The sequence below is a fragment of the Schizosaccharomyces cryophilus genome (assembly GCF_000004155.1).
Source record: "Schizosaccharomyces cryophilus OY26 unplaced genomic scaffold supercont4.6, whole genome shotgun sequence".
Classification (NCBI taxonomy): domain Eukaryota; kingdom Fungi; phylum Ascomycota; class Schizosaccharomycetes; order Schizosaccharomycetales; family Schizosaccharomycetaceae; genus Schizosaccharomyces; species Schizosaccharomyces cryophilus.
The window spans coordinates 884,034-908,255 of NW_013185629.1; the positions used below are offsets into that span (position 1 = coordinate 884,034).

At 38.6% G+C, this 24,222-nt stretch overlaps 12 protein-coding genes across 12 annotated transcripts; 2 read left to right on the top strand and 10 right to left on the bottom strand.

Moving 5' to 3' along the window:
• The first annotated feature begins 117 nt into the window (after window positions 1-117).
• Window positions 118-3,066, top strand: SPOG_01260 (Vid27 family protein). The gene is made up of 4 exons (XM_013169533.1): window positions 118-216; window positions 262-354; window positions 415-2,418; window positions 2,487-3,066. Exons 1-4 carry the CDS (start codon window positions 194-196, stop codon window positions 2,851-2,853), a joined length of 2,487 nt encoding a protein of 828 aa, XP_013024987.1. The 5' UTR covers window positions 118-193; the 3' UTR covers window positions 2,854-3,066.
• Window positions 3,067-3,353: 287 nt separating this feature from the next.
• On the bottom strand, window positions 3,354-5,259 carry SPOG_01261 (non classical export pathway protein). Its single transcript, XM_013169534.1, has one exon. It carries the CDS (start codon window positions 4,917-4,919, stop codon window positions 4,365-4,367), a length of 555 nt encoding a protein of 184 aa, XP_013024988.1. The 5' UTR covers window positions 4,920-5,259; the 3' UTR covers window positions 3,354-4,364.
• On the bottom strand, window positions 5,187-7,669 carry SPOG_01262 (RecA family ATPase Rlp1). The gene has a single exon (XM_013169535.1). The coding sequence runs from the start codon at window positions 7,385-7,387 to the stop codon at window positions 6,314-6,316; it is 1,074 nt and encodes a 357-aa protein (XP_013024989.1). The 5' UTR covers window positions 7,388-7,669; the 3' UTR covers window positions 5,187-6,313.
• A 226-nt stretch (window positions 7,670-7,895) lies between these two features.
• Window positions 7,896-8,688, bottom strand: SPOG_01263 (40S ribosomal protein S27). The gene is made up of 3 exons (XM_013169536.1): window positions 8,450-8,688; window positions 8,308-8,400; window positions 7,896-8,134 (listed from the first exon to the last, which is right to left on the bottom strand). Exons 1-3 carry the CDS (start codon window positions 8,453-8,455, stop codon window positions 7,982-7,984), a joined length of 252 nt encoding a protein of 83 aa, XP_013024990.1. The 5' UTR covers window positions 8,456-8,688; the 3' UTR covers window positions 7,896-7,981.
• A 265-nt stretch (window positions 8,689-8,953) lies between these two features.
• SPOG_01264 (40S ribosomal protein S29) lies at window positions 8,954-9,306 on the bottom strand. Its single transcript, XM_013169537.1, has 3 exons — window positions 9,235-9,306; window positions 9,083-9,182; window positions 8,954-9,013 (listed from the first exon to the last, which is right to left on the bottom strand). Exons 1-3 carry the CDS (start codon window positions 9,294-9,296, stop codon window positions 9,005-9,007), a joined length of 171 nt encoding a protein of 56 aa, XP_013024991.1. The 5' UTR covers window positions 9,297-9,306; the 3' UTR covers window positions 8,954-9,004.
• A 143-nt stretch (window positions 9,307-9,449) lies between these two features.
• SPOG_01265 (histone deacetylase complex subunit Cti6) lies at window positions 9,450-11,352 on the bottom strand. Its single transcript, XM_013169538.1, has 3 exons — window positions 10,946-11,352; window positions 10,632-10,838; window positions 9,450-10,584 (listed from the first exon to the last, which is right to left on the bottom strand). The coding sequence occupies exons 1-3, from the start codon at window positions 11,278-11,280 to the stop codon at window positions 9,714-9,716; spliced, it is 1,413 nt and encodes a 470-aa protein (XP_013024992.1). The 5' UTR covers window positions 11,281-11,352; the 3' UTR covers window positions 9,450-9,713.
• On the top strand, window positions 10,991-15,868 carry SPOG_01266 (vacuolar amino acid efflux transporter Avt8). The gene has a single exon (XM_013169539.1). The coding sequence runs from the start codon at window positions 12,799-12,801 to the stop codon at window positions 14,056-14,058; it is 1,260 nt and encodes a 419-aa protein (XP_013024993.1). The 5' UTR covers window positions 10,991-12,798; the 3' UTR covers window positions 14,059-15,868.
• Window positions 14,179-15,679, bottom strand: SPOG_01267 (poly(A) polymerase Cid11; the record flags this gene model as incomplete). Its single annotated transcript, XM_013169540.1, has 2 exons — window positions 14,179-15,243; window positions 15,268-15,679. The coding sequence occupies 2 exons, from the start codon at window positions 15,677-15,679 to the stop codon at window positions 14,204-14,206; spliced, it is 1,452 nt and encodes a 483-aa protein (XP_013024994.1). The 3' UTR covers window positions 14,179-14,203.
• A 91-nt stretch (window positions 15,869-15,959) lies between the features above and the next one.
• SPOG_01268 (serine protease) lies at window positions 15,960-19,124 on the bottom strand (the record flags this gene model as incomplete). The annotated part of the gene is made up of 2 exons (XM_013169541.1): window positions 15,960-15,978; window positions 16,159-19,124. The coding sequence occupies 2 exons, from the start codon at window positions 19,122-19,124 to the stop codon at window positions 15,960-15,962; spliced, it is 2,985 nt and encodes a 994-aa protein (XP_013024995.1).
• A 667-nt stretch (window positions 19,125-19,791) lies between these two features.
• Window positions 19,792-21,342, bottom strand: SPOG_01269 (uncharacterized protein). The gene has a single exon (XM_013169542.1). It carries the CDS (start codon window positions 21,085-21,087, stop codon window positions 20,119-20,121), a length of 969 nt encoding a protein of 322 aa, XP_013024996.1. The 5' UTR covers window positions 21,088-21,342; the 3' UTR covers window positions 19,792-20,118.
• A 518-nt stretch (window positions 21,343-21,860) lies between these two features.
• On the bottom strand, window positions 21,861-22,864 carry SPOG_05220 (V-type ATPase V0 subunit E). The gene is made up of 3 exons (XM_013169602.1): window positions 22,613-22,864; window positions 22,353-22,403; window positions 21,861-22,297 (listed from the first exon to the last, which is right to left on the bottom strand). Exons 1-3 carry the CDS (start codon window positions 22,702-22,704, stop codon window positions 22,237-22,239), a joined length of 204 nt encoding a protein of 67 aa, XP_013025056.1. The 5' UTR covers window positions 22,705-22,864; the 3' UTR covers window positions 21,861-22,236.
• On the bottom strand, window positions 22,792-24,213 carry SPOG_01270 (signal peptidase subunit Sec11). Its single transcript, XM_013169543.1, has 3 exons — window positions 24,006-24,213; window positions 23,536-23,858; window positions 22,792-23,473 (listed from the first exon to the last, which is right to left on the bottom strand). The coding sequence occupies exons 1-3, from the start codon at window positions 24,030-24,032 to the stop codon at window positions 23,239-23,241; spliced, it is 585 nt and encodes a 194-aa protein (XP_013024997.1). The 5' UTR covers window positions 24,033-24,213; the 3' UTR covers window positions 22,792-23,238.
• Window positions 24,214-24,222: the final 9 nt, after the last annotated feature.

Sequence of the window (24,222 nt, forward strand, 5' to 3'; positions counted from 1 at the left end):
CTCTTCTATTTAATCAGTGGCCATTAACACTTAATTCACATTCCATAATTTTGAATTCCCAAAATAAACAAAAGTAACATTGTTACCGGGGCAATGACTAAAGAGACCACACGTAGACGCATCCAAAGTGCCTGAATCTGTAAAAGAAAGAGAATTGGCTTTTTATGAGCTATTTTACTCTAAAATTTTGAAAATGTTTATGCTAAAATCCCTAGGGTACGTCAATGAACGCGAAAATATGATTTCGCTAACGAAATTTAGGAAATACATATGGGGAAATTCAACTTCAAGTGAAATTGTGCAAATTCCATATGGCCAATTGTATTCTGTTCATAATGATTTTAGAGAGTGCATGTACGTTTTCATGAAACACAAGGAATAACGAACACGTTGGTACTAACCAGCCGAAAACAGGTTTAAAGATGCTAGTGCTTCCATTCGAAGATCAACAGCAGAATACCAATATCAGCTGGTAATTCAGAGAGCATATGAAGAAGGTGAAGAAGTATTAGAAGGAGATGGATCTGATGAGGTTGAGGATGAGCAAGCCTTTTTATTAGATGAACGATTGAATTTACGATTTGAAGTCAAAAAGGATGGTATTTCGATGATGTGGGATAATCCAGAATTTCAAGATGGTACTTTGTATGAATTTACGTGCGAAGAAGGCTTGCAAGAAGGAGTGGCATATACATTTGAAATGGTTGCGTTGCAATGCATGTATGAACGAAAATACCGCCAACCTCACAGCAAAGCTACACTTGCAGACTTGGAACAATTCAGTGTTCCTATCAAACGTCCGCATTCATCCAATGATAGTTTGGAGAACATAATTACAAAGCTAGATCTGAAATCCGAAGACTTAGCTCGTCGTAAGTCTCGACAGCTTACTCAGGACGAATTAGATGAATTAGCAGCCCAGGAGTTTATAACTTCAAAGCCACAAGCTTCCGAAGTGCAACATTCCCGCGAAGCCAGTGAACGACTTGAAAACAAGCAACACACCCCAAAAGTCGTAGACTTGGAAAAAGAAATTTCAAAAGAAGGGAAAACGGAGCTGGGAACAGAAGAGATTGATGGAGAAGAAGAAACAGAAGATTCTTTTGAAGGAGAATTAATGGGTTTTGTACACGCCGAGCTTTATTTATTTGACTCTTTGGAAGAAATATTCGTTCTACAAAGTAAAGATGCAGAAGCCTGTATTTACGATCTTGGAGACTGGAATTACTGGTTTACGCTCACATCCAAAGAGCGGAAATGGCTGAAGCAATCGGTAGAATCAAAAATGAATCCAGTATTTTCCTTCGAACATCTTTCTTTTATCTGGAATTATTATGATGAAATTGGAACAGCATTTTCATGGTTATTACGGTTTTCAAATCAGGAAGAGATGGATAAATTCCAGAAGATTCTTATGCGAGCTTTATGGGAAAATTTGAATCAACAAAAATGGCTCAAAATAAAAGATGATGAGCGGGAGTATGTTCGGGATGCATTTTATGAGGACGATGAAATGCCCGATGCAGAATCTGAAGAAGATGAAGAAGCTATGCGGCGTCAGTTGCAATTGGGAGACTCAGAAGAGGAAAGCGAATATGAAACTCGCGATTCTTTTACCGAATTTAGTGAAAGTGAGGAAAGTGAAATTGATGAATCGAGGTGGAGAAAAGAGACCGAGAACGAGAAAAATAGTATACTGGCGGTCGGATACAAAAATGATCGTTCTTATGTCGCACGTAATAATAGGATTGGGGTATTTAAGCACGTGGATGATGGCTTAAAATTCGATACGTCTATAAATAATCTGTCTAAGCCGAACGGTAAACCTCTGCAACCTAGCAAGATTTTGTTGCACAATCAAGATTCCTCCATCGTATTTCAGACGGAAGATTCCCCTCACCATTTATACCATATGGACGTGGAATATGGTAAAGTGGTAGACGAATGGAAAATCCACGAAGATGTACCCTTAGTGGCCATGGCTCCTGACAACAAGTTTGCCCAGATGACTGCAGAAAAGACATTGGTGGGTTTGTCCAATAACTCCATTTTCCGTATTGATCCTCGAGTAGAAGGAAATAAGTTAGTGGCAGAGGAGTTTAAGCAGTATGCTACCCGCAATCACTTTAGTACAGCGGCTACTACCGAAAAAGGCTACATTGCCGTTGCCAGCGACAAGGGTGATATCCGATTGTTCGATAGGCTAGGTATTAATGCCAAAACAGCTTTGCCTGCCTTGGGTGAACCTATCATTGGTATTGATGTCACAGCTGACGGAAATTGGGTTCTCGCGACTTGCAAAACCTATCTGTTGTTAATTGATGCTCGAATCAAAGAAGGACGCAATGCAGGCAAACTAGGTTTTGAACGTAGCTTTAACAAAGACAGCAAGCCAAAACCGAAGCGTCTGCAACTAAGGTAAGTTCAAGATGATGCAATGCAAGACTTTATGAAAGAATCAATAGTCATGACTAACATGAGTATAGTCCACAACATGTCGCAATGATGCAAGGTGAGTTAGAAGGAGGTGTATCATTTACAACAGCAAAATTTAATACAGGAATTGATGCTCAAGAAACATCCATTATATCGAGCGTTGGTCCTTATTTAATCAGCTGGAACTTGGATTTTGTCAAGCGGGGCAAGACAGACAAATACAAAATTCGTCGCTACCAAGCCAACATTCAAGCAGAAGATTTTCGCTTCGGTACGGATAAAAATATGATTGTTGCTTTACCCAACGATGTTACCATGATTGACAAGTCTTCTTTGCGCAGGCCTACGCGAGCATCTATATGTACACCAGCATCCAAATTACCCTCCCGCAGCAACATTGTGAACGAGCCTTACTAAAGAAAATACGAAAGAAACGCAGACAAAAACTGTTTGATTATTGTTTGTTTCCTGATGAATTGCTTGTTTTTGATTTCTTAGATGAAAAATTTTGCACACAGAGAAGACCACGACTAATTAAGAATATCTTTGTTAATTTAATAGCATTTGTGAGATTTTAGATAGACAAATATAATATGTATATTTATATATTAGTACGCTATACTACTTCACTATTCATTTCTGTTCAATGTAACTTAATAGTCAGTTTCTTTGTTTTTTTATATATATCGTTTTGATTCTAAATACATAGCGACACACATATCATCAAAGGATTTGAAGATCCTAATCAATATTTTAACTGTTGTTTATATCTAAACTCAATCAAAGTTTATAGAAGAAAGAAACTATTTTTAAGTAGGTACCTATTTATATGTTCACTTATTGTACTTTCCTTTTAATATGTTAAAAGCAATCGACTCCAAACTATTTACCAACTACTCCCTACTAAGTTTATCAAAGCTTTTTCATGAAATATTATTTGGAACATATTATTGATTCACTTCACTTCAGGTTGGGCGAAACTCATTAAAACTGTAAAAATATTACGAAGTAAAACCAACAACCAATCCGTTTTTTATAGATATTAAATATATAATACGACAATACGAAAGAAACCGACAAATAATGATCGACAAAACTCCAAAGAAAATAGCCTTTCCTTGGGATTTGTTGGAGGAGGGAAGAAAAGTTAGTAGAAGCAACATCATTCAATTATGATTTAAAAATGCAAAGGATCGACCACTGCTGTTGCTTCTACTGGGAACTTTCCGCAGGTTGTGATCATCACAAACAACTCATCAAAACATAAATATTCTTTAAATAAAATCAAAAAAAAAGCACAACCAACTTCGGTGTCTTTCTTCACTCGCAACCAAGTTACGAAGCAAGACAACAGTCATTAGAGAAAGAAAAAAAGCGAAAATAAAGAAAACATCAGCCCATACAACCGATTTGTAACAAGAGTCGGATCAAAGATATAACTAACTAGGCGAACACTTTCTCAGTGGCAGGATTGAATCAAAAAAGGAAGCTGGGAATGGCAAATAAGAAAACGTCGCGAATAGAATACAAAGATTCCAAACTTCCTTAGCTTCATCATCATTAGCAACATCAACGACTTGGTTTCATTACCTATCTAAGATCATCAAATTAGAAGCATATCTCGTTACCAAACGGAGTAATTAGGATTAATTTCAGAATTTTCGGGGGAGTTTGTACACACATAACTCACGATCAGCTTCATTATAAAAAAGGTAATCATAATAATTAAATAATACCAAACATCATCCATGTTCCGACTCGGAACTTTAAATAATTTATGTGATTAAATTTTCTTGGGAAAACAAAAATACAAAAAGAACTCCAAGAAAAGGGTTTTTTTTAAAAAGATAGCCCCTGTTACAAGAGCAGACCCCATAAACACATTATGGGACCTACAGGGACCTAGGAAAAAGACACCTAGGTGCTTTTTAGACAGCCGACATAACAGGACGAGGGGCAACGGCAGGGCCGCTTCCCTTCTTGCGACCACCACCGCGGGAGGTGTAGGTATGAGAACCACCATCGTGCCTCAAGAAGAATTGCATGATGAAGGAAACAAGGTAGAGACCAAACAAGAACCAAAGGAAGAAACAAAGAGCGCGCAATTCTCGGCAACGCTTGCCACTGCCTTGAGTGAATTTGTTACTCTCTAAGAAGTTTCGGTTGGCGCAAGAATGCACACGAATAGCAACAGCAATACAGCAACCAGCAGTTATATCAAAAATTAAGTTTATTAAGTCGTAGGCCGCAACTAAATAAACGTTGCCGACAATGTTGGGCCAAAAAGCACCAAGGGCTGTAAGGAAGAAAGTCAAAATAGAAAAGCAACCAACGAAAACAGAAAAGTTAATTTTACCGGGGGAGCCGCCGTTATTTTGTTGATCAACGAGTGCAGCAGCCAAAGCTAAAACGATCGTAGCGATCATCAACTGGAAAATGCGCATAGGCCATTGATACCAACCGTATTGTCTGATAGGTGACATATTAAAGAGCAATTAAACAAATACCGAAGTAGCTGAATTTAACAAAAAATAAAAAAATAAAACAACAAATAAAACAATTTCGTTTACTGAAAATTGGGTTCCAAAAGTTTCTCGAGAGGCAGAAATTCAGTACGAAAGAAGTATTTCAAGTGACCAATATAAACTACTTCTTAGCTAGTCTAGTGTATGTAAACAAAGACGTCAGTGCCTGCAAGTTAGAGTTTAGTTAGATTACGTTTAGCCCAAGCAACAGCGAAGCAAGTAAACAAAGGATTAAATTTTTGGTCTCTTTAGGAGTCAAGGATAAGCGTAAAGAAGCAAAAGGGGGCTGGGAAGAGCAACGTTTTAATAACTTCACAAAGATAGAGTAAGTCATCGTGACGCAACTGCTTTACTGAACAAATCGTCATGAATCGCAGCTATGTGTTCCGGAAGCACCAAGCAACTTTGATATCATATGCCAAGTAAACCTAAATGCAGAGAAACAAAGTCGAGCATGATGTCAAAGGGACGCAGGTTTTGGTGGAACAGGACAAATTCTACGTCGAAATCGCGTGTTTAGATCGTTTTTGACGAATAACGAACGAACCAGACAAAACAGAAGCGAAACCAAATAAGGTGTGGTTCGCGTCAGCCATGCAAAAGTAGACATGTCCAGTTTTGCGCACTAAAGAGGACAGAATTATAATATGACAAAAATTGCTGACCTTGGCTCGACGTAAGAATAAAAGTAGAAGGGAACTCTTTGAAAAATTTCCTTTTAATTTGTTTCTCTGTTTTCCTACCCTTTTTCTTTCCTTTTCATCTTTTTTTATTGTCTTAACCCCTCCTTTTTACTCCTCCCACCTTTTTTGTTTGTGTTTTCCCTCTCGACTTCCTCAGTCATACGAACTCTTTCCCTATGACACCGCTTTTAACAAACCTCCGTGCCGACGTCCCTAAGTTCCCTTGATAGGTTTATGCGCGATGACACACAAACGACGTTATTATTGGCTTCTTCTTAGCGAGCTCTCCCTCGAAATAAGAATACCTTTCGTCTAGGATACCGACTCGTTGCCTCAATATAACAAAGTACATTCTTTGACGATAGAAGCAAGAAAAGGGAAATCCTTGAATAGAGACAGCAAGGGAAGGGGAAGGACAAGGAGAATAGGGTTAGAAAAGAAAAATAGACTGGGATAAACAATTCAAAAAAAAAAAATCAGGATTGTGATTGAGAATAGCTCCCTTCGCTTCCTTCTAACCTTGAGGGTAATTTCAATTCAATCATACTGATGCGATACATTCTTCATCATCCTCAAATCATTCCATTCCTGTTCAGGTATGTTGTTGCTGCTACATCTTCACATCATGATTATGAATCCAATTTGCTGTACCTTACCAAACATCGTTCCTCATTGTCGCTGTTCTTTTTGTGAATCCTCGTCCTCTTTGCGATACGTTAACCCTTTAGCGCCTGAGAAAAATAAACAGCCCAGTTTGGTGCGTCGATGCTCTAAATAAAATCGGCTGTGTGCTCGCCGCTCTGTTCGAAACGCTTCATAAGTGATTGGCAAATGGGCTTTTGCATTCAAACACCAATTTGTACATACCACTCGACAGCCCAGCATTTTCGATGCAGTCCTCAGTTTGCGATCTAGTTGGGCATATCGCTTGCCGTAGCTTCGTTCCAATCGTAGTTGCCAATAAAATGTCGACAACCCATCTATAAACACATACGCCAGGTGCATGTCGGCTAATTTATCTGGCAACGGAATTCTTCCTTGATCAGCCGCTTCTGGCTCGCTGTGGTCGGGAAGAATCTTTTCTTCTCGAAATTGCAGCGGCACATGCTCTTTCCGTTGATTCTGTAAACGCTTCCATATCGCTACAAGTTCTTCCGCGTTGCTTGGAACATTCTCTAAACACGCTTCAAATTCTGCAGGCCACACCATCACACTTTGATTTTGTAAAATCTCGCGTGCATGTTTCCATATTGCGCATTTTCCTTTTTCGGCCATCCTCGGCTCTATGGGTTCGTGCAAACCTTCCTTTAATTCTGGTTCGAGCACGGTTCCTTCAATCCCGTCGCTCGATGACGAGGACACCTGCGATGAAAAAGGGTCTACTATTTCTTGACCGCATCCACATATACCAGACTGCTTTCCTTTCCGCAACAGCTTTTCATGCACGACTTGAATCAACCGTTCTTGATCCCAGTCCCACTCGCTGTTAATGACCAAAATCAGTGTCTCCGGTGATTTTATCACGGCATTTCCTGCAAGGTGATACAATAACTCTGTCTTTCCTGAACAACTCATTCCTTCGATACCGTATACTTCGCCATGTCGAGCTTCCGAAAACATCAACGACTCAATAGCATCTTCTCTGTTTTCTTCATTGTCCGTAGCATACCGGCCTTGTTGTTCCTGCCGCCTTAGACGTTCTCGTTTTTCACGGAGCTTCATAACCCATTCTGTAGCTTTCATGGTAATTATTTTCAATACACCTCTAGCATCTGGTTTCTCCGTCTGTAGTTGCAGTTTTTCTTCCTTCTAATGAATAAGAAACTGTTGCCTTAAAAGTAACTTTCATGCAAAAGGCTTTGGTTTCGCTCAATTGCTTCGTAGATAAGTAGTCGTCTCAAAAAAGCCTTTTAAGTTTACCTGCAGGGAAAAATTTCCAACGCTTCTTGAAAAATGAAAGACACCCTTTCTTACTTTTCTACGCGCTTTTCTACATGGACACCCTTAGGATTCAGTACTTGTAAGGTTCTTATGTACTTTGAATTCCTAGGATCATCAGCCTTGAACTATCTCCGCCAGCCACCCTGAAAAAATTTACCATGAGGCTTTGATTCTCTTCAACACAGAAGCCCATTTGCTCTACTCTCAGGAGCATCGCAACTTTTACAAAGAAACACTGAACTTTATGTATCTTGATCAACGTTATACTTCTTATTCTTTACAATTACAGCTACTTTCATACGATAATAAACACAATAAAACAACCACATTTATTACCACATGCTCAAGACAAAATTTTATTTCGCATATTAACAATGCAGAAAAGCATCAAGAGCTTTAGTTCTTTCTCCTGAAAGAGCATCCTTCCATAAGGCGAGCCTTACCACCAGTGGGTTGGCAAAGAACGGAAGCACAAGAGCCGCAGATAACAACGGTTTGAGCGTGGGAGAAAACAGTGGTAATGTTGAAGCAACCAGGGCACTTGACATCCTATTCATATGTTAGCTACCTATTCCTGCCGTCTTTTTTAATTGTATGCAAAGAACGAAAACAATGAAAATTTCCCACCACTAATGCTTTACGAACGGTCCTCACATCGTACAAACTCAAATTATCCTCGTGGCGTTTTCCACTATTCTCTTCCTTTGCATTTCTAAACATACCATAAAGAAGCTGCGAGGGCCTTGGACAAGCTGCTTGAGCTTGTGCTTTCTCATCTCAGATTCATGAGTAGGGTTCAAGAGATCAACTGCCAACTACATATTGTTATTATTCATTCTATGCCTTTCATTTCGAGTTACATACCACCATCTTGTTAGTGAATTGCTTGAGGTAGATTCCAAACAGCCACTCGCTGCTTTCTTTGTGTCGTCCCAAAAAGCAGTCACTACTTTTTGCCCTCGCTACTTTTCCGTGTATGTTACGTTTCGTTGAGGTAACATTAAAAAAAGGAAACAATGCTTCCTGGAAACTGAACGTATCGAGGTTATAATAAAATTGGTTTTCAGTTAGTTAATTCTCTTCTATTTTCACACCAGTTCTTTAAGCTTTAGCTATTTTTATCTCCTTGAACTGACGAATACTTGCTAAAACAGTAATATACCCGAAAAAACAGAAACCATCCTTAATCAATAAAAGTAATCTCAACTGAACTGAATCTTCTACACTTGTAACTTGTAATTCTAAACGGTTGGCGGTCCCTACAGCCTTTCTCATTATCACTGACCTTAATCGGCCTCAATCTGTCTACATTAAAAAGAGATGACACCAAATTTACTATACTCAGATTACAAAATATGGAATTTATGATCCGTATTGCACGCGATTTTATTTAGACAATATGACTACCGTCATTAAATTTTAACGGTACTAAGACAACGTTAGTAGCTGCTTTTTTATTTTTTATTCTTTTGTCTTTCGTAAGAGATAATTACATACCTTGTAAAAGCCAATGTCGTTGGCGAACTCACGGAAACTTTGACGAGAGATGTTCAAACCGTACTTGCGGATCAAACCAAGACGGCGACCAGTGTGAGCACTGAAGAAATGGTTAATATAATTTCATGTGGAACTTTTTCTTAGCAACTTACCATTGTCTGCTGCCCTTACCAAATCTACGAGGGTGAGAGTTCCAAACGTTTTCGTGAGCCATTTTGCGTGTGAAGGAAAGATTCATTGTAACAATTCTTCTAAAAGACACAACATGTGACTGCTAAGTCACCTAGGGTAGGGCTTCGCGTTTCACGAAATTTACGTTTCAGCTCGCTAATAAATATACTTATTTTGGTACAAAAATGAGATCGCCCTACATTTTCTCTCTTCTCTGTAGCGTTTTTAATAGAAAAAAGTCTGAAAACATTGCCAATATATAAGAATTTTCGTTCTGAAAATAACTCTAGCAAATTATTAAATAAATCAATCAATCTAAAACCATTGCTGTTGCAATTAAAATTCCGATGGGTATTAATTAAAACCAAATTACCAAAAACCCCGAAATCCGTCGTAAAATACAGAATGTTAAAACAAAATCAAGACATAAAAGTACGAGCCAAAGAGGCTCCGGTTGAAATTAGGTTTTACCAAACCTTTGTTCCCAATGCAACAATTCCCTTGTCAAGTTATCAACCTGACGAAGAGTTTCCTTCTCGTCCTCTGGGATTTCTTTCGTCACTTGCGATCCAGAAACCGAATTCGCCGATTGAGATGCCATTTCTACCTGGATATGACCGATATATTCTAACATTGTCGCAACGCGCCTCCTCATTTCAGTGATAGTAATCCTTGGATGCAATCCTTTATGTTTTGTATTTGTCTCTGTTGTGTGTTCTCCTTCCACATGGTTGGAACCGGAGCGATGGGTATTTGCAGAAAGCGCAGAAGATTTTCCCCTTCGGGAACTAGTTTTTCTACTTTTTGAACCCCGTTGACCTGCTGTGGATGGCGAAAGACTTCCTTTTTCATTATCAACTGGTGCTTCTCGTTTGGATCTCCGACCACCGCCCCTTCCTGTGGAGGAGGATACCGGGGTAGATTGAACACTGCTAGGTGAAGGAAGAGCTGACTCCGCTTCTTCCTTGACTTGGTGGGCTTCCGGATTCTCTTCTTCGTCAACTCTTTCTTCGTTTGAAACGGTATCAATAGGAATTGATTCTTCTTTGGAATTTTTCTCAGGCTCCAGCTCTTGTCTTGCTTCGTGTGCTTTTTCCTCTTCTTTTTTCGTTTCTTCTTGCTCTTGTTCTTGTTCTCGTTCTCGTCCTCGTTCTTGCTCTTGCTCTCGTTCCCGTTCCCGTTCCTGTTGTCGTTCTCGTTCTTGCTCTTGTTCTTGTTCTTGTTCTTGTTTTTGTTCTTCCTCTTGCTCTTCTGGAGACATTGTCGTTGGTAATGCTTCTCCAGATACTGAAGCCTGGACGGGTGGAGAAGCCGATTTGGAAAGAGTGGGCCTATTACATATTAGCGATCATAATAATATTTTACAAGATTATCATACCCTCTAGATCTTCTCGTGAGGAGAGATTGTTCTTTTGCAATAGCAAGATATTCTTCGTAATCCAAGGCGGCATCTCGAGAGTTCATGGTAAGACGCTGTTTTGGCACTTGCTTTTTCACAACTGGTGATGGAGGAGAAGCAGGTGGAGATTCTGACTGCGGAGGTTTCTGCTCAGCAATAAGACCTAAGTATTTAGATTGTTTGGGTCTACCTTGGTTAGCATAATATCCTTCACATAATATGTGTATGCAATGCAAAGTCCTGTAGAAATCAAAAATGTCTCCCAGGTAATGAATTGGTTCTATACTCCATACCCTCTTCCTCGTTGATATATTTTATGAAGTTCTGGTCTACATATTTCGCAATAATAGACGTCAGGAACATCAGATTCTTTTTGAAAACCAACGCAGTGACCATGCTGCCAGACAGAACACTGATCACATTGAATATATAACCCTCCGTCACTTGAATCATCGTCATTATCCTCGATACCGCAGACACAACGAGTAATTTCTGACCCCTTGGAAGATTCATTTTCCTCTTCTGAAATCGAACCATTGGTCGCGTTGACAGAATTTCTTTCCTCATTTTTTGAATTAGTTTTCTTTTCTTTATTTTCCTCTGCTTTTTTTGAGGATGTTCGAGGCATTCTTAAGCAAAATAAATTGTTGATTCACCAGGTGTCGTATAAGCAGTAGCCAAGTTTATGATGCATAGGCGAATAACAATACCCTGTGTCAGAGAACAGAATAAAACTCAATGAATCAATCCATAGAAAAATGGATGAAGAGTTTTTAAGCTTTTTAATGTAAAAAGTTGCATTTTCGCAGGACTGAAACCATGTCCCTCATGGTTAACTCAGTATCCTATAAAGCATTCAGCGGTTGTCGAACGATTTAGATTCTTCTTTCGTACACGACTGGATCTTTTAAGTTGATTTTCCCCTACTTATGTCAAAAAGAGGACCATATTCGCTGCAACGATCTATGTAAACAAACGACAATTGTCGGCTTACGCTGCTGAAGGACTGGTTTTAAACATTTTCGCTTTCACAAGAATCATCTTCTTTTATAAAAAATTAAAATCTTGTCTTGAACGGATCCAAGTGCAGGACATTCTGAAAAAACTCCGTATGTGTACCCTCAAGTCTGTGTAACATAGCTATGCAGAATTTTCAAAAAAAATAAGAGGGTAGATTTCAATGTTTTTTCATGTCTAAGACCTAGCCAGCCTACAATGATTTGCATACGTTTCGTATTGATTGCTTTGATTTCTAGTCAATGGGGGATATTCTTCGTTCCCGCCGCTGGAACTTGTAGCCCTTCCTCTTCTTAAAACAAATAATTTTTTTGCCTTGGTTCCTGCTTTCTCGTGTGATACTTTGAAAACAAAATTCGGGCTATCGAGTTTCTACCCTCAATACTATGCTTTAATGGAACCATCCATCACAAAAAAATCTGGAAGACCGTTCGTCTTTCTATGTAATATGTTTGAAAAGCAATAAAAGGTCCAATTTCTCATAGCTGCAGCGCAATCTTTAGCAGTCCTAAACTTACATTCTCGTAAATTACTCTCCAAAGGTTGTAACATATTTTTTCAATGTTTGATGACTGATTCCTTTCTTAATTGATCCTGTTTTCAAGTGAAATTCACCAGTCTTAATAACAGACAACGGTTTGAGGCCCATCCTCCTTTACTCTTTTGGATACATACTTCAGATACAATCAAACTTTATAGGACTTATTTAGTACAAGTTTTGTTCATGTTCTACATTCTGCTATTCTCCGTCACACTCTATGTTGTTGTCTTTGAAGAATGCATCATCAATGGTAGCATCTTCACTTACACCGTACACAGTTTCCTTGTACATTTACTTCTGAAGTAGTATGGAAATTTAATTCCATCTTCTTTTAATTAGTTATTGGTTTGTTCTTTTAATAAAGTAGACATTGATTTCATTACGTTTTCGCAGGTTTGCGTATAGCTTTTGTTTTTGTGTGAAGATTGCTAGCTGGACATTGTCATTGTTTTTGCAATATTTCTTTTATTTATATATCACCTACGGTTTATTCTCCTTGGCTCTTGCTTTAAGTCTAAGAAAGCGTTTTCTGACACTATACCAAGCCATTCATTCCTTACCCCATTTCCATTAAGTTCATACTCAACTATGTCAGATTATGTACGCTTGCAGTCTCCACCGGACTCTGTACATTATGGCAGTGCTGGCTTCTTTTCCTCCGTAATTAATCTCGCCAACACCATCTTAGGCGCTGGCATCTTGTCTATGCCTCATGCATTCACAAAAACTAGCTTGTTTTTTGGCTGTCTCACCATCTTTTTTAGCGCATTTGCTTCGTTTTTGGGTTTATATTTTGTGTCATTATGCGCCGCTCGTCTTCCTCGTGGAAAGGCCTCTTTTGCTGCCGTTGCAAAGCATACATTCCCTTCCTTGGCAATCGTTTTTGATGCTGCTATTGCTATAAAATGTTTTGGTGTTTCTATCAGCTATCTCGTTATTGTGGGTGACTTGATGCCGCAAATTGCACCTTTGCTTGGTTTCACCGCTCCAATTTTTGAATCTCGTGAAACGTGGATCTTCTTTTCTATTTTGATTTTGACTCCATTGACTTTTTTGCGCCGTTTAGATTCTCTTCGTCATACGTCTCTTATAAGTTTAATCTCTCTCAGTTACTTGGTCATTATTGTCATTTATCACTTCTTTAGAGGAGATATGGAACGCGGAGAAGTTCGCTACTTTCGTCCTGAATCTCTTTCTGGGTATCTTTCTGTTCTTCCAGTGTTTGTCTTTGGATTTACCTGCCATCAAAATGCTTTCAGTGTAATCAATGAAGTGAAAATCCCTTCTCATAGATATATTAACTTCACTTTGTTTATTGCAATCTGTTCTTCGACGTTTCTTTATCTCATTGTTTCAATTGCTGGCTACCTTTCCTTTGGTTCTTTAACTTCGGGAAATATTATTGCAATGTATGATGACGGAAGTTTTTTGATTGCTTTTGGGAAATTGGCTATCGTGATGTTGGTACTGTTTAGCTATCCTCTACAATGCCATCCATGCCGAAACTCGTTGTATCAAGCTATTCGTCGTTCTTATTCTGCTCACGATATGTCCAATGCCTACCATATTGGATTGACGATATGTATTCTTGTTACCTCTTTACTAATTGCCCTTTCATTATCGTCCCTTGAGTTGGTACTCGCTTTTGTTGGTAGTACTGGTAGTACTTTCATTTCTTTCATCCTTCCTGGTCTGCTATATTACTTCTTTTCACACAGTGTTGCTTCTCCCGATAGTACTTCAGAGAAAGAACTGAAGATTACTAGAATTATTGCTGTATGTCTCGCTATTTACGGAGTCTTCGTGATGGTCTTGTGTTTGAATATCAACCTGGCGAAGCTTAAATAATGATTTCATTTAGTAAATTTTATGGATATTCTTGTTTACGTTTCCTTTAACCATTTTATTAATGACTAACAAACTTAGCCGGTTTCCTTTTTTACAGATTAACCAGCAATATAATTATTTCTTCTTATCCTTTCAACTTGGACCCTTATTGAAACATGTTTACAGGCCGAAAGTCATCCTGAACAGGATACCAAACTAACCACGATTTGCATGGCATATAATGCCACGGTGGTTTTTTTCCGTAATATAAGTCTCCTGTTTGCGAGTACTGGTAGCTTGGTTGCCTGCTTCTTGACTCTTGTGAAGTTACTTCATCCGGAATATAGTAAACAAAGTTAGAATTACGGTCATTAATTGGCATTGTCTGAGGTGGGTAGTAAGGACCTGGAAAGCTTTCAGCTTCTGCCTGCCAAGGGTTTACATCGCTATCAATGAATAAAGGCGTATCTGGACTGGGGTACAAACTATCGGAAACATGGATTTCAGAAGGAAATTGAAATGCCTCATTTAGTATTGAGAGAGCCTGGAGGGCTGGGTATTCACTGAGCAAACGAAAGGCTCGTTGAAATTCACTTTGTAATCCTTTTACGCTTGTGTCGTCCGCCGTGTTAGCGAGGTTGCGCGATGTGTTGAATGGTTCTTCGACGCATAAAGAATTGTTCATGTCCATATTCCATCCTTTGGAGCGTTTATCTAAAAGGGTTCCACTCCGAACGGAGACGACGCTCTCTTTATAATCATAAACGAATCCATAATATCGGAAAAAATCTAGCAAGAGTTCTCCCAAGGAGGATTTGTTTTGAAAAGAGTTTTTCTGAAAATTTCCGAGATCTGTTAAAAAATGAATATTGTTTGTTCGTCTGTCATTTAGTTCCATCATGGAAGGAAGTAAGCAAGGTTTCCGAGTTTGCAAAAAATTAACAATCATACAAGAAAGCGTATAAGAAGTGATTGTCCCACACCCGACGGCATCATTAAGGCTTCGTTGCTTTGCCCAGTATTTAATAATTAGTCCGAGTGCTCGTACACGTGGGTCAATCTTTACGAAAAGATGCAGCATCTCCGTGTTTAGTTTTGCAACATCATTATTTATGTTGATATCACCGCTAATATTTAGCTGTGGATCCCACATTTTCACAATGGGAACTCTCGCTCTTGGTACACATGTGATTCTCTTCATTCCATCTAGACATTGGTCAATATTTTAACTTCTCAGTTCTTGCATACAGGAGTGTAAGATATAAGCCAGCTGACAGGTAGATCGCAGTTTTCCGTTCCCTCTTGTTACAATACACACGTCTATATCAGACTGATGAATGGCTAAACGGCTTTCGGTGGAGCCGAACACAAAAAGATCTAAATTTTTATCTTGTATAGAGTTTTTCAAAATTGTTTTTAGTTTGATGATGAATTGTTCACGACGAAAGTTTTCTTCAGGGGAAGGCTTCAAATCCTTGAACAGTTTCCAGCATTCTTTAGTTAGTTCTTCAGATCCTCTTATTTTGGCTATATTCTCAAGATTGACATTGCTTTGTAAATGGATGGACTTAGTTAGAAAACGCTTTCGTTTTGGTGATACAAAGCTCTCGAATGGACAATAATCAAATCCTAACAATTCCATTTTCCAAAAATCGTATATTACCTAGTAATGTCAATCTTTGCAAAAGTGCCGTTAAAGAAAGTCATTCATGTGTATGTGAAAGCTGCATTGTTTTGTTTGGCTATAAATATGTTTTTCTCGATGTAAACAATAAAATCCTGTGAATTAAGTCAATATATAAACAAACAAATCCTCAGCAGGGAAACAAGCTCAGCAAATTCATTGAATTCGTTTTTTTTTATTATTTAAGTTACTATGCAACAAAAAAATATAAACAAAGCTGAAAGTGTGATTTACTGGGCTAAATAATGACTTTGATACTAAACGAATTTAGAATCAGTAAAGGAAGTAAATATATTCTCAACGTCTGTTAAATTTCGTTACTAAATTTTATTGTTTTCATAAGCAGTGAATCATAATATTATAAATGTTGACATAAGTATCCTCATTTAACCGTAGCATAAATGATAATTATGCTGTGATGATAAATTTCATCTTACAGATATCTCGTGTTCCAATCGCCATCAGGATTTCGCTCAATAACATATGTAGGCCAAAAACGAGTATCAGGGCGAATGCTAACTAACAGTGTTGCACCTCGACGATTCATTTGTTTTACCTGGATGTAAGGCTCAGGAGGTATCTCGCTGATAATCTTCTCAAAATCGGAGAAATTGTTAATTGGCTTGCCATCAATAGCCACAATCCAATGTGCGGCTCGAAGCATATTCAATGCTGGAGATCCATATAAAATACTTCCGACATAAACACCATCTGGACCAGGGAGATCAACACCAGGCTCCACTTGTTCGTAAACACTTCTGTGTGTTGAATGTACGACGGCTCCCATCCAAGAGACAACACGAGAACTATACGTAGAAAAGTCTGGATACAAAGGGACCTTTAAATCTACTTCGTCTCCATCACGAAGTATTACTGCGTCTAGTTCTGAGCATCCTTCAAATTCATAAAGATCTGAAACTCTAGTTATCATTTTTCCATTTACGCTTATTAACACATCTCCGACTCGTAAAGACGAATCTGCAGGCAGAGGCCTCAGATGAGAAACGACATACAGGGGACGGGGTATTGTACCGTTCTCTTTTGATTTTACATAGAATTCAGACGAGCGATTTTGAGACATTCCCAATGTAGTTGCACCAGCCAAGCTAATGTGGGACAACTCTACTCCAATAGTTTTATTTGTCTGCTGAGGTCGAAGAGATGGAGGTAGTCGTAGACGCTCAAGCACAGGAAGTACGTAAGCCAGTGACAACCCGTACTTGTTAGTGTATTCTTTTCCACTCACTTCTTGATGGACCACAGAAATCCATAAAGCCACAACTTCGCGTTTGTCCTCTCTGTCGCGGAAGATTAAACCGCCTGTCGAGGCTGAAGAGTCCATCAAAGAAATGACCTCGCAATTGACATAACGGAATTTAGGAGGAGAAGACCTTTCGGTTTCTACAACAGAAACACTTCGCACGGTCGTGTTCTTTGTAAGTAATTGCAAGTCCTCATCAAGTGCTGCTAAAGTACATTCATCACCGGTACGCATAAAATCAGCCGCAAAGTCAAGTTGTACTGTGTTACTCGGCAGATAATCGCAGGACAAGATTGCAATTCGATCATCTAGATATATGATACGTCCCATAGCACTTAGTGATTGGAAAGTCAATCGAATATCGCAAACATCAACTGGAATAACAGTACGGTCAACTACGATAAGAGGAGGCACAACAGATACAACAACACCAGTACCACGGTAGGATTTTGCGGAGTTGAAACCATTAATACTCAGAGGCATGCGGCAATGGATCAAAACCAGAGAGTTTTGAATTGCCTCCAAGCTTTTAGAGCCTTCAGCTGGTCTTGGAATGATACTTGGTCTCCGGGACTTAGCAATTAAAGGAGGTGGTAGTCCCTCACGATCCCAGGTTCCTTCTTTGTCATTTCTTCGAAAAATGCTAGCCATGAAAAAATGTCTGTCAATCGTAATAATTGTGAACTCTTCTTCGTATTTTCCAAGGACTCGAAAATGCATTGGAACACGAGCATTGTCTGGAAGGTGAGTTACAACTTGTATAAATGCGTCCAAATTGGGAGTCGGTTTATTTGCAAGGCGTGTTACTAAAAAATCTCGACTTCCTGATGACCAATTTAACATTCCTGAAGCAGCTACATATGTTCCAGAATTGAGAGGAAACTGGTAGGAGCGTGCAAGTTGATATGAGAGATCATGGAGAATGGCGCCTCCTATTTCCAAGAAACGTGAAGGAGTAACACCATGCAAGTCTTGAACGTGCAATTCCACTACCATGTAACCAACCTTGGGGCGGAAAAGTCGCCAGCGGGTAGGCTCCCCAACCTTTTCATCAATAATTTCAAAAAAAGAGACGAAATCTACAATATAGATGGGATCCTGATTATCGGCTTCATAGGCAATCAGGACGTCTCCGGGTTCTAAAGCACCAGCAGCTTCACTTCCCCGTAAAACTTTTGAAACTACTAGCAACCCATTACTTTCAGGAATACGACTACGACAATTACTTTCGAATTCACTAGGGAGGCCAATACGAGATAATTCATCGTAGGACCAATGAAGGAACTCAGTCAGCAAAGTACCACGAGTGATAGGACGATCATTTTCCAGGCAGTGTAAGGCGCGAACAATACGATTGAGCGGGAGGTAAAAAGAAGACGCACTACTATTGGATCCGCCCGAATTCAAAGCAACCGCAGCGCCAGATATATCGAGGACAGGGCTTCCTGAGCTTCCACCACTAGTTCCACTTGCGGCTTGGTAATAAAAAGTATTAAAATCATTGTAATTATCAATTCCATAGTTAGGAGCAGGACGATCCAAGCGTGCTAATGTCGAACTCAGAATGGATAGCTTTTCTCCCGCATCGTTACCAATGATGCGAATGTCCAAACCGACCTTTGCAAGTTCAGGAGCTAAGGGAATTTCATCAACCACATGGAAGCGGATGGAAGAAGGGTCGTAGCGAAAGAACCCAAAATCATGAACTGGGTCCCTGTAAAGAGGATATATGTCAATTTCTTCATAGTTAATAAAGGAAGCACGGGCAGTAATGGGTCCAGGGGAGACAACGTGACGATTTGAAAGAATCAATCCCTTTTTTTTGTTTACGACAAACCCGGTAGCACAGAAGCCACCTGCGCTTTCCGTATCAAAGGACCGCAAAGCAGAGCCCTTAATGGATACAATACTCTGTACGACCCGCTTGGTTGTTTCGTCCCAAGTATGATGATTTCTCTTTTCATCAATAGTCCTTTCTGCATCCGTGCTACGAATAGGAAAAGGTTCATTTATGTCGAAAATATCCCTTCCCATCAGCTCAGGCTGCTGCGGAGTGTTGTAAGTGGAGGTAATTTGGTCAGAATTAAACTTGGGAAGGGGAATATGATTCGGTCGATAATCTGCCGAAATCGGTGGAGGCATGTTGTTGATAAAAATGCTTTTTTCTATGCGTGTGGTGTTCAAAATAGGATCGAAATAAAGTCACTGTCAAGAGAGACAATGTTAAAACAAGGTATCGTGAGCGCGAATGGAAATGAAACACACAATTCTTGCTGGGTTCTCAGTATGGGTTGTTCAATTGAAAAGCACTACTACTTAAATAAAAAACACAACCAAAAAGCAGAAAAATGCTGAGATGTATCAAGTAAGTGTTATATGAATGTTCTTTTGTCCTTGTAAATAATAGGATCAGAGAAGCAAATCAATCAAGCGCAAAACGGCAGAAAAAGTCGGGAGTAAAAGACAGTTATTAAATATATGGAAATAGGTATATATACGAAGCTTAAAGACGCAACACAGATACTCTACTTCAAATTCAATCAAATAACCGAGAGTGAGAATTTCTTGGCTGAACTGAGAAGGAATAATAAGAATAAAAAGATGCTTCACAATTTAGAAAAGCCTCCAATAATAAGAAATTATCGGTTCAACATGAAGGAATAGATGACTAGCGAGTGATGTGATATATGACTCACCTGCAGGAAATTCGTCGAACCACAGCAACGAATTATGCTAAAAAAGCTACCGTGTGATCTATACGATGCATTTCTATATGCAACATCGTCGTGGCGAAAGCAATTTGAAAATCCTTCACCAGGAGATGTTCTTCATAATGATGTCAAGGAATGGGCAAATGACGGTAGTTGTCCTACGGTCATTTCAAACGGTATAGTGTAGTTTCGGTTTCTAATTATCCTAGTAATGACTGGTAGAAATGTAATAGAATTGAATATCGAAGTTGTTCATCAACCGTAGAAACGAACGTGAATAGAGCATTCGAACAGGTAACACTTGGTAGCTAAGAAGAGGTTGTAAACAAAAAATAAGATATGTGGATGAGTAAACATTAGCAAATCAGATCATCTGTAGTGTTTGTCTTTGAGAAAATGAAAGAATAAAACAGAAGAGCCGGTTTTCACTTGGGAGAAGCCGTTGCAAAAGATGTGTTGGATGGGGTCACAGATGAAAGATTGTTCATTTTTTCTTCATATAAAACAATATCTTGTTCCAAAAGTACAATGATGGGTTTCCAGTTGTTGGAAATTGCTACTTCAAGAGCAGACTTAAAGGAGTGTAAGATGGAAGCAAGTAGACTCAAGACTTCCGCATGTCTGGTTTCAGAGATTGGCGGATCAGCTTTATTTGTTCCTGCATAAGGGGAAAGGGACTGTAGTTTTAACTCGGAGGTATGGACTTCTTCTATAAAATGCTGGAAAAACCGAATACCTGAATACGCCTGAATCACCATGAATCTCAAGGAAGATTCTTTCTCGCGTAAAGCGTGAATCGTTTTTGTAAGCTTGTTAACATGAGGCCGAGTATCGTACTCTTCTTGAAGTCGCAAAAGTCGGTCTTCCAAGTCGTGGATCTCTGTTTGTTCGAGCGAGTCGCACGTCTGTAGACGGTTAACAAGATGAGAGCGATGATCATATAAAATTGAGAGTTTTCTTTCCAAATCTGAGATTTCTTTGTCGACTTCTGCTATAGAAGTTTTTAAATACGCAATCTCCTGTGCATGCTCTTTCTCCTTGATTGACGACTTTGTTGCTTCAACTTGTTCTAATATCTCTTTTTGGAATCCATATTCTTCCTGAAGTTTTTTTGACTTGCTTTTGTATGCATTAGCACGTTCCTCGCATTCTTCGCACCAGATACGAAGCTGCTCCCCAAGGGCTTTGCGGATCCTGTGAACATGGTCCCCTCCCTTTGGTAGTAAAAGAATCTCAGCATGCTCGTCCAATATTGCCTGAATCTTTCTTTCTGCTTTCGAAATGGGCCCCAGGTGCTCTTGTGAAGAGCCAGAAGTAGGCTTCTCTTGCATGTCCATCACCTTTTGAGGTTTCTTAGAAGAAAGCATATTCAATTGATTTTTCTTGTAGTTCATAATTGATGCGCTCTATTATGAACAGGAAATAAAGCCAGTATGATCTGGCACGTAGATTCAATAAAAGAAAGCCTCTATAAGCAGAAAGTTTATTCAATTAGTGAAAATGAATACTTCTAAATAATTGAGTAAAGAATATGTCAGCCTTTTAAAGATTAGAAAGACTTAAACGCGTGCCTGCATTTTCTTGTAGTTGTCGCCTAAATTTGAAGAATTCCTTTTTTCATTTCAAAAATCAATTGAGTAAAAAAAAGTAATAGAAATTCTTTTTTTAAAACAAAAGAGTTTCTTTGTTGCTTCTACTTCGGACAGGATCTTTTCAATTTAGTCCACGATTTTGAGAATCATGATGGTGGCCTCGTACCGTTTCTAGTGATACAAAAATTGACAAGAAACATTGATTTTCTTTTATCGTATCTTTCACCTATTTGTTCCACGAAATACAATATTTCTGGTTCTATAAACAAACATGCTTTTGTTTATTGTTTAGGACATTCCATCGTGTTCGTTCTTATATATAGTGAGAGTGGCTGCATTACTTTAATAAATAAATAATTACAACAAGAAAACAGGTGCCTATTTCTTCAGTAAATGTACTATTTAAAGTTTCAAAACATATACTGAAAAAGTTAGAAAAAACGATTTGAATTTACGAGCTTTTTATCCTGTCATCGATGATCTATTCCAGGCCTTTTCAAACTCAATATGTACATCTTCATCGAAACACAAGACTTTCGAGATTTATATGGAGAATATCTCATATTTTCTTTTTGGTTTTAGATACCATTATTGTAATGAATAGTTACCAAACATGGATCCGTCACTTTGAGGAATTGGTCAAATATCGACATACAGAAATCTACATCATGACAATTCGTAACGTCTTTTCATTATTTGTTTCAACGTTATAGAGTAAAACTAAGTTTTTTTCGAAAGACTGTCAGTAGAAAAATGCATTACAGACAACCTTGATGAACGGGGCATCTATAGAAAACAGGTAGAACTGCACATCTAGAAGCCTTGGAATTAAAGTGATAAAAGAATTCATGGAAAGAAAGGACAAGAATGTTTTCAATCCCTATTGCCTCAAGGTTATACATTTATAATGAATGACAATGGTGATCCTCTACCCTTTTCCAAGGATCTAAACTATTCCAAGACGCGAGTAGGCGATTCCAGAGGATGCAACTGTGCCAAGTAAGTAATGGCCCTTAGTTTTCGGTTCGTTAGCTATTTCGTCAAGCAGATATACAATCGTTTCTTACCATAATATATAGCAGCAAGAAAAAGTTAAAATCAAAGTCATTTGCCATGTACTAAGTAAGAAATAAGTTAGTAACGAATGCTTGAAAAAGAAAGCACATTGAAAGAGACTGAGGTTGATTTTCCACATTTAGAAATTTACCAAAAAGGCATGTGTCAATGATTAAAAGCGTTCAAACCAGGAGCAATGGAAAACGTATAAACAGCCACGAGAGCCAAAAAAATCCTCATCGTATCCTCTTCCTTCCATTTCCCAACTTACTTTGTATTACTTCCTTTTGGCGCAAAATAATAGGAAATCACACATAGCAAAGCAGTGAGCAAACCAACTAAAAGAACAGAATAACCGCCCATGAATAAATCAATAATTTGTAAAATAAATATAAAACAGCTTTCCTACTGTTCAAGTTGCATTCAACTCTTCGCTGTCGTACGCTCCACGTCAAGTTACAGTCGTTACTTTATCGAAGTGTAGAATAATCAGTTAGTGATATGGATTGGAATTCAATCTATAGAGACGGGCGTGTATAGTGTTTTACAGTAAATTCTAATAAGAAAATTTAAAATTATAGTACAATTCCACATTGAAAAAGCGTTGGCAAGATAATTCAGTTGTGATTATTCGTGAATGAACGTCGCAAAAAGATTGAACAGAATAATAGATCGTTGATCCCAGGTTACTGTTTGCGATTTAGACCTTATTTTCCTATGGAGAATTCTTTTTTGTTTTTCATAGATTTGTTTTTTCATAGAAGAATGTGGTTATAAAATTGGGAAATGTTTGTGTACGCAGGCCAATGATACGTATCTATAGACGGTTCTTGGGTAAAAGTATGCAAAAGAGAGACAAGGAAGATGGGAAAGCAGGCTCAAGATTTAGCTCAAGCTTTAAAAGGATTCTTCTTTCTGAAAGAGCGTTAAAAGGCCAAGTGCCCCTAACATAACATATTTTAAAGTGGGATAGTCTGTCAACCAAATTGTAATCATTCCCAAGTAAGGAAAATATCCTCTGACAACACCGATTACATGCTTTTCTCGATCCAAATAAGTCATAGATCGTGGAAACAACCCAACATCATCGATTCGGTTGTTATCACCTTTCGTTATAAACTTCGTTTCATTCCTATTCATCCTTCGTTAAAACCAAGCTCAGCACTAGATAGTGGAAATTTCTCAAATACTTACCCTGAGTCGTACAATTTGACAACTCGATGAACAATAGGAATTGGACGGTGCGGCAAAGAGTAAACGACAATGTCTCCAATTCCCAATGAAGAGCCATACCGAACTTTCTTCCACAGCGAAGGAGTCGAATCTTCCCATTGGCTCTCCAACGGCGGTTTTCGATTATCCAAAAACAGTAAATCGCCTCTACGAAATGATGGCTCCATCGATTCAGATAATACCACAACAACAGGGCTTTCGCAGTCTGTCATAAAGGACAACGCTTTATAGCCCATATAAGCACTTGAAAGCACAAGAAATAGGTTTAGAACCTGGGAAAGCATCTATCAATGAGTTAGTCCATCCATCACCGTTCTATTAAATACTCGTCATATTTCCAAGTCTAACGGTTCTAAAACTCGCGAGAAACAATAGGAATCAAAGATAAAGGATTAAATAGACATCAATTCTACTCCAACGCTTGCTCTTACCTGCCGAAAATTCATTTTGGTCTTCATATTGCAAGCTACGTCGTCTATGGTAAAGGACAAACGGTTAACAAGCAGCCTTTCTCATGTATTCTACCGAGGGAACTTGTTCTTGCGAAAAATATATATGATGACTTCAATTAATTTTAAAAATATATATATGTATATATCCTCGAAGGTGAAGAATCGACTTTTGACGACATTCGCGTTTGTTTTTACT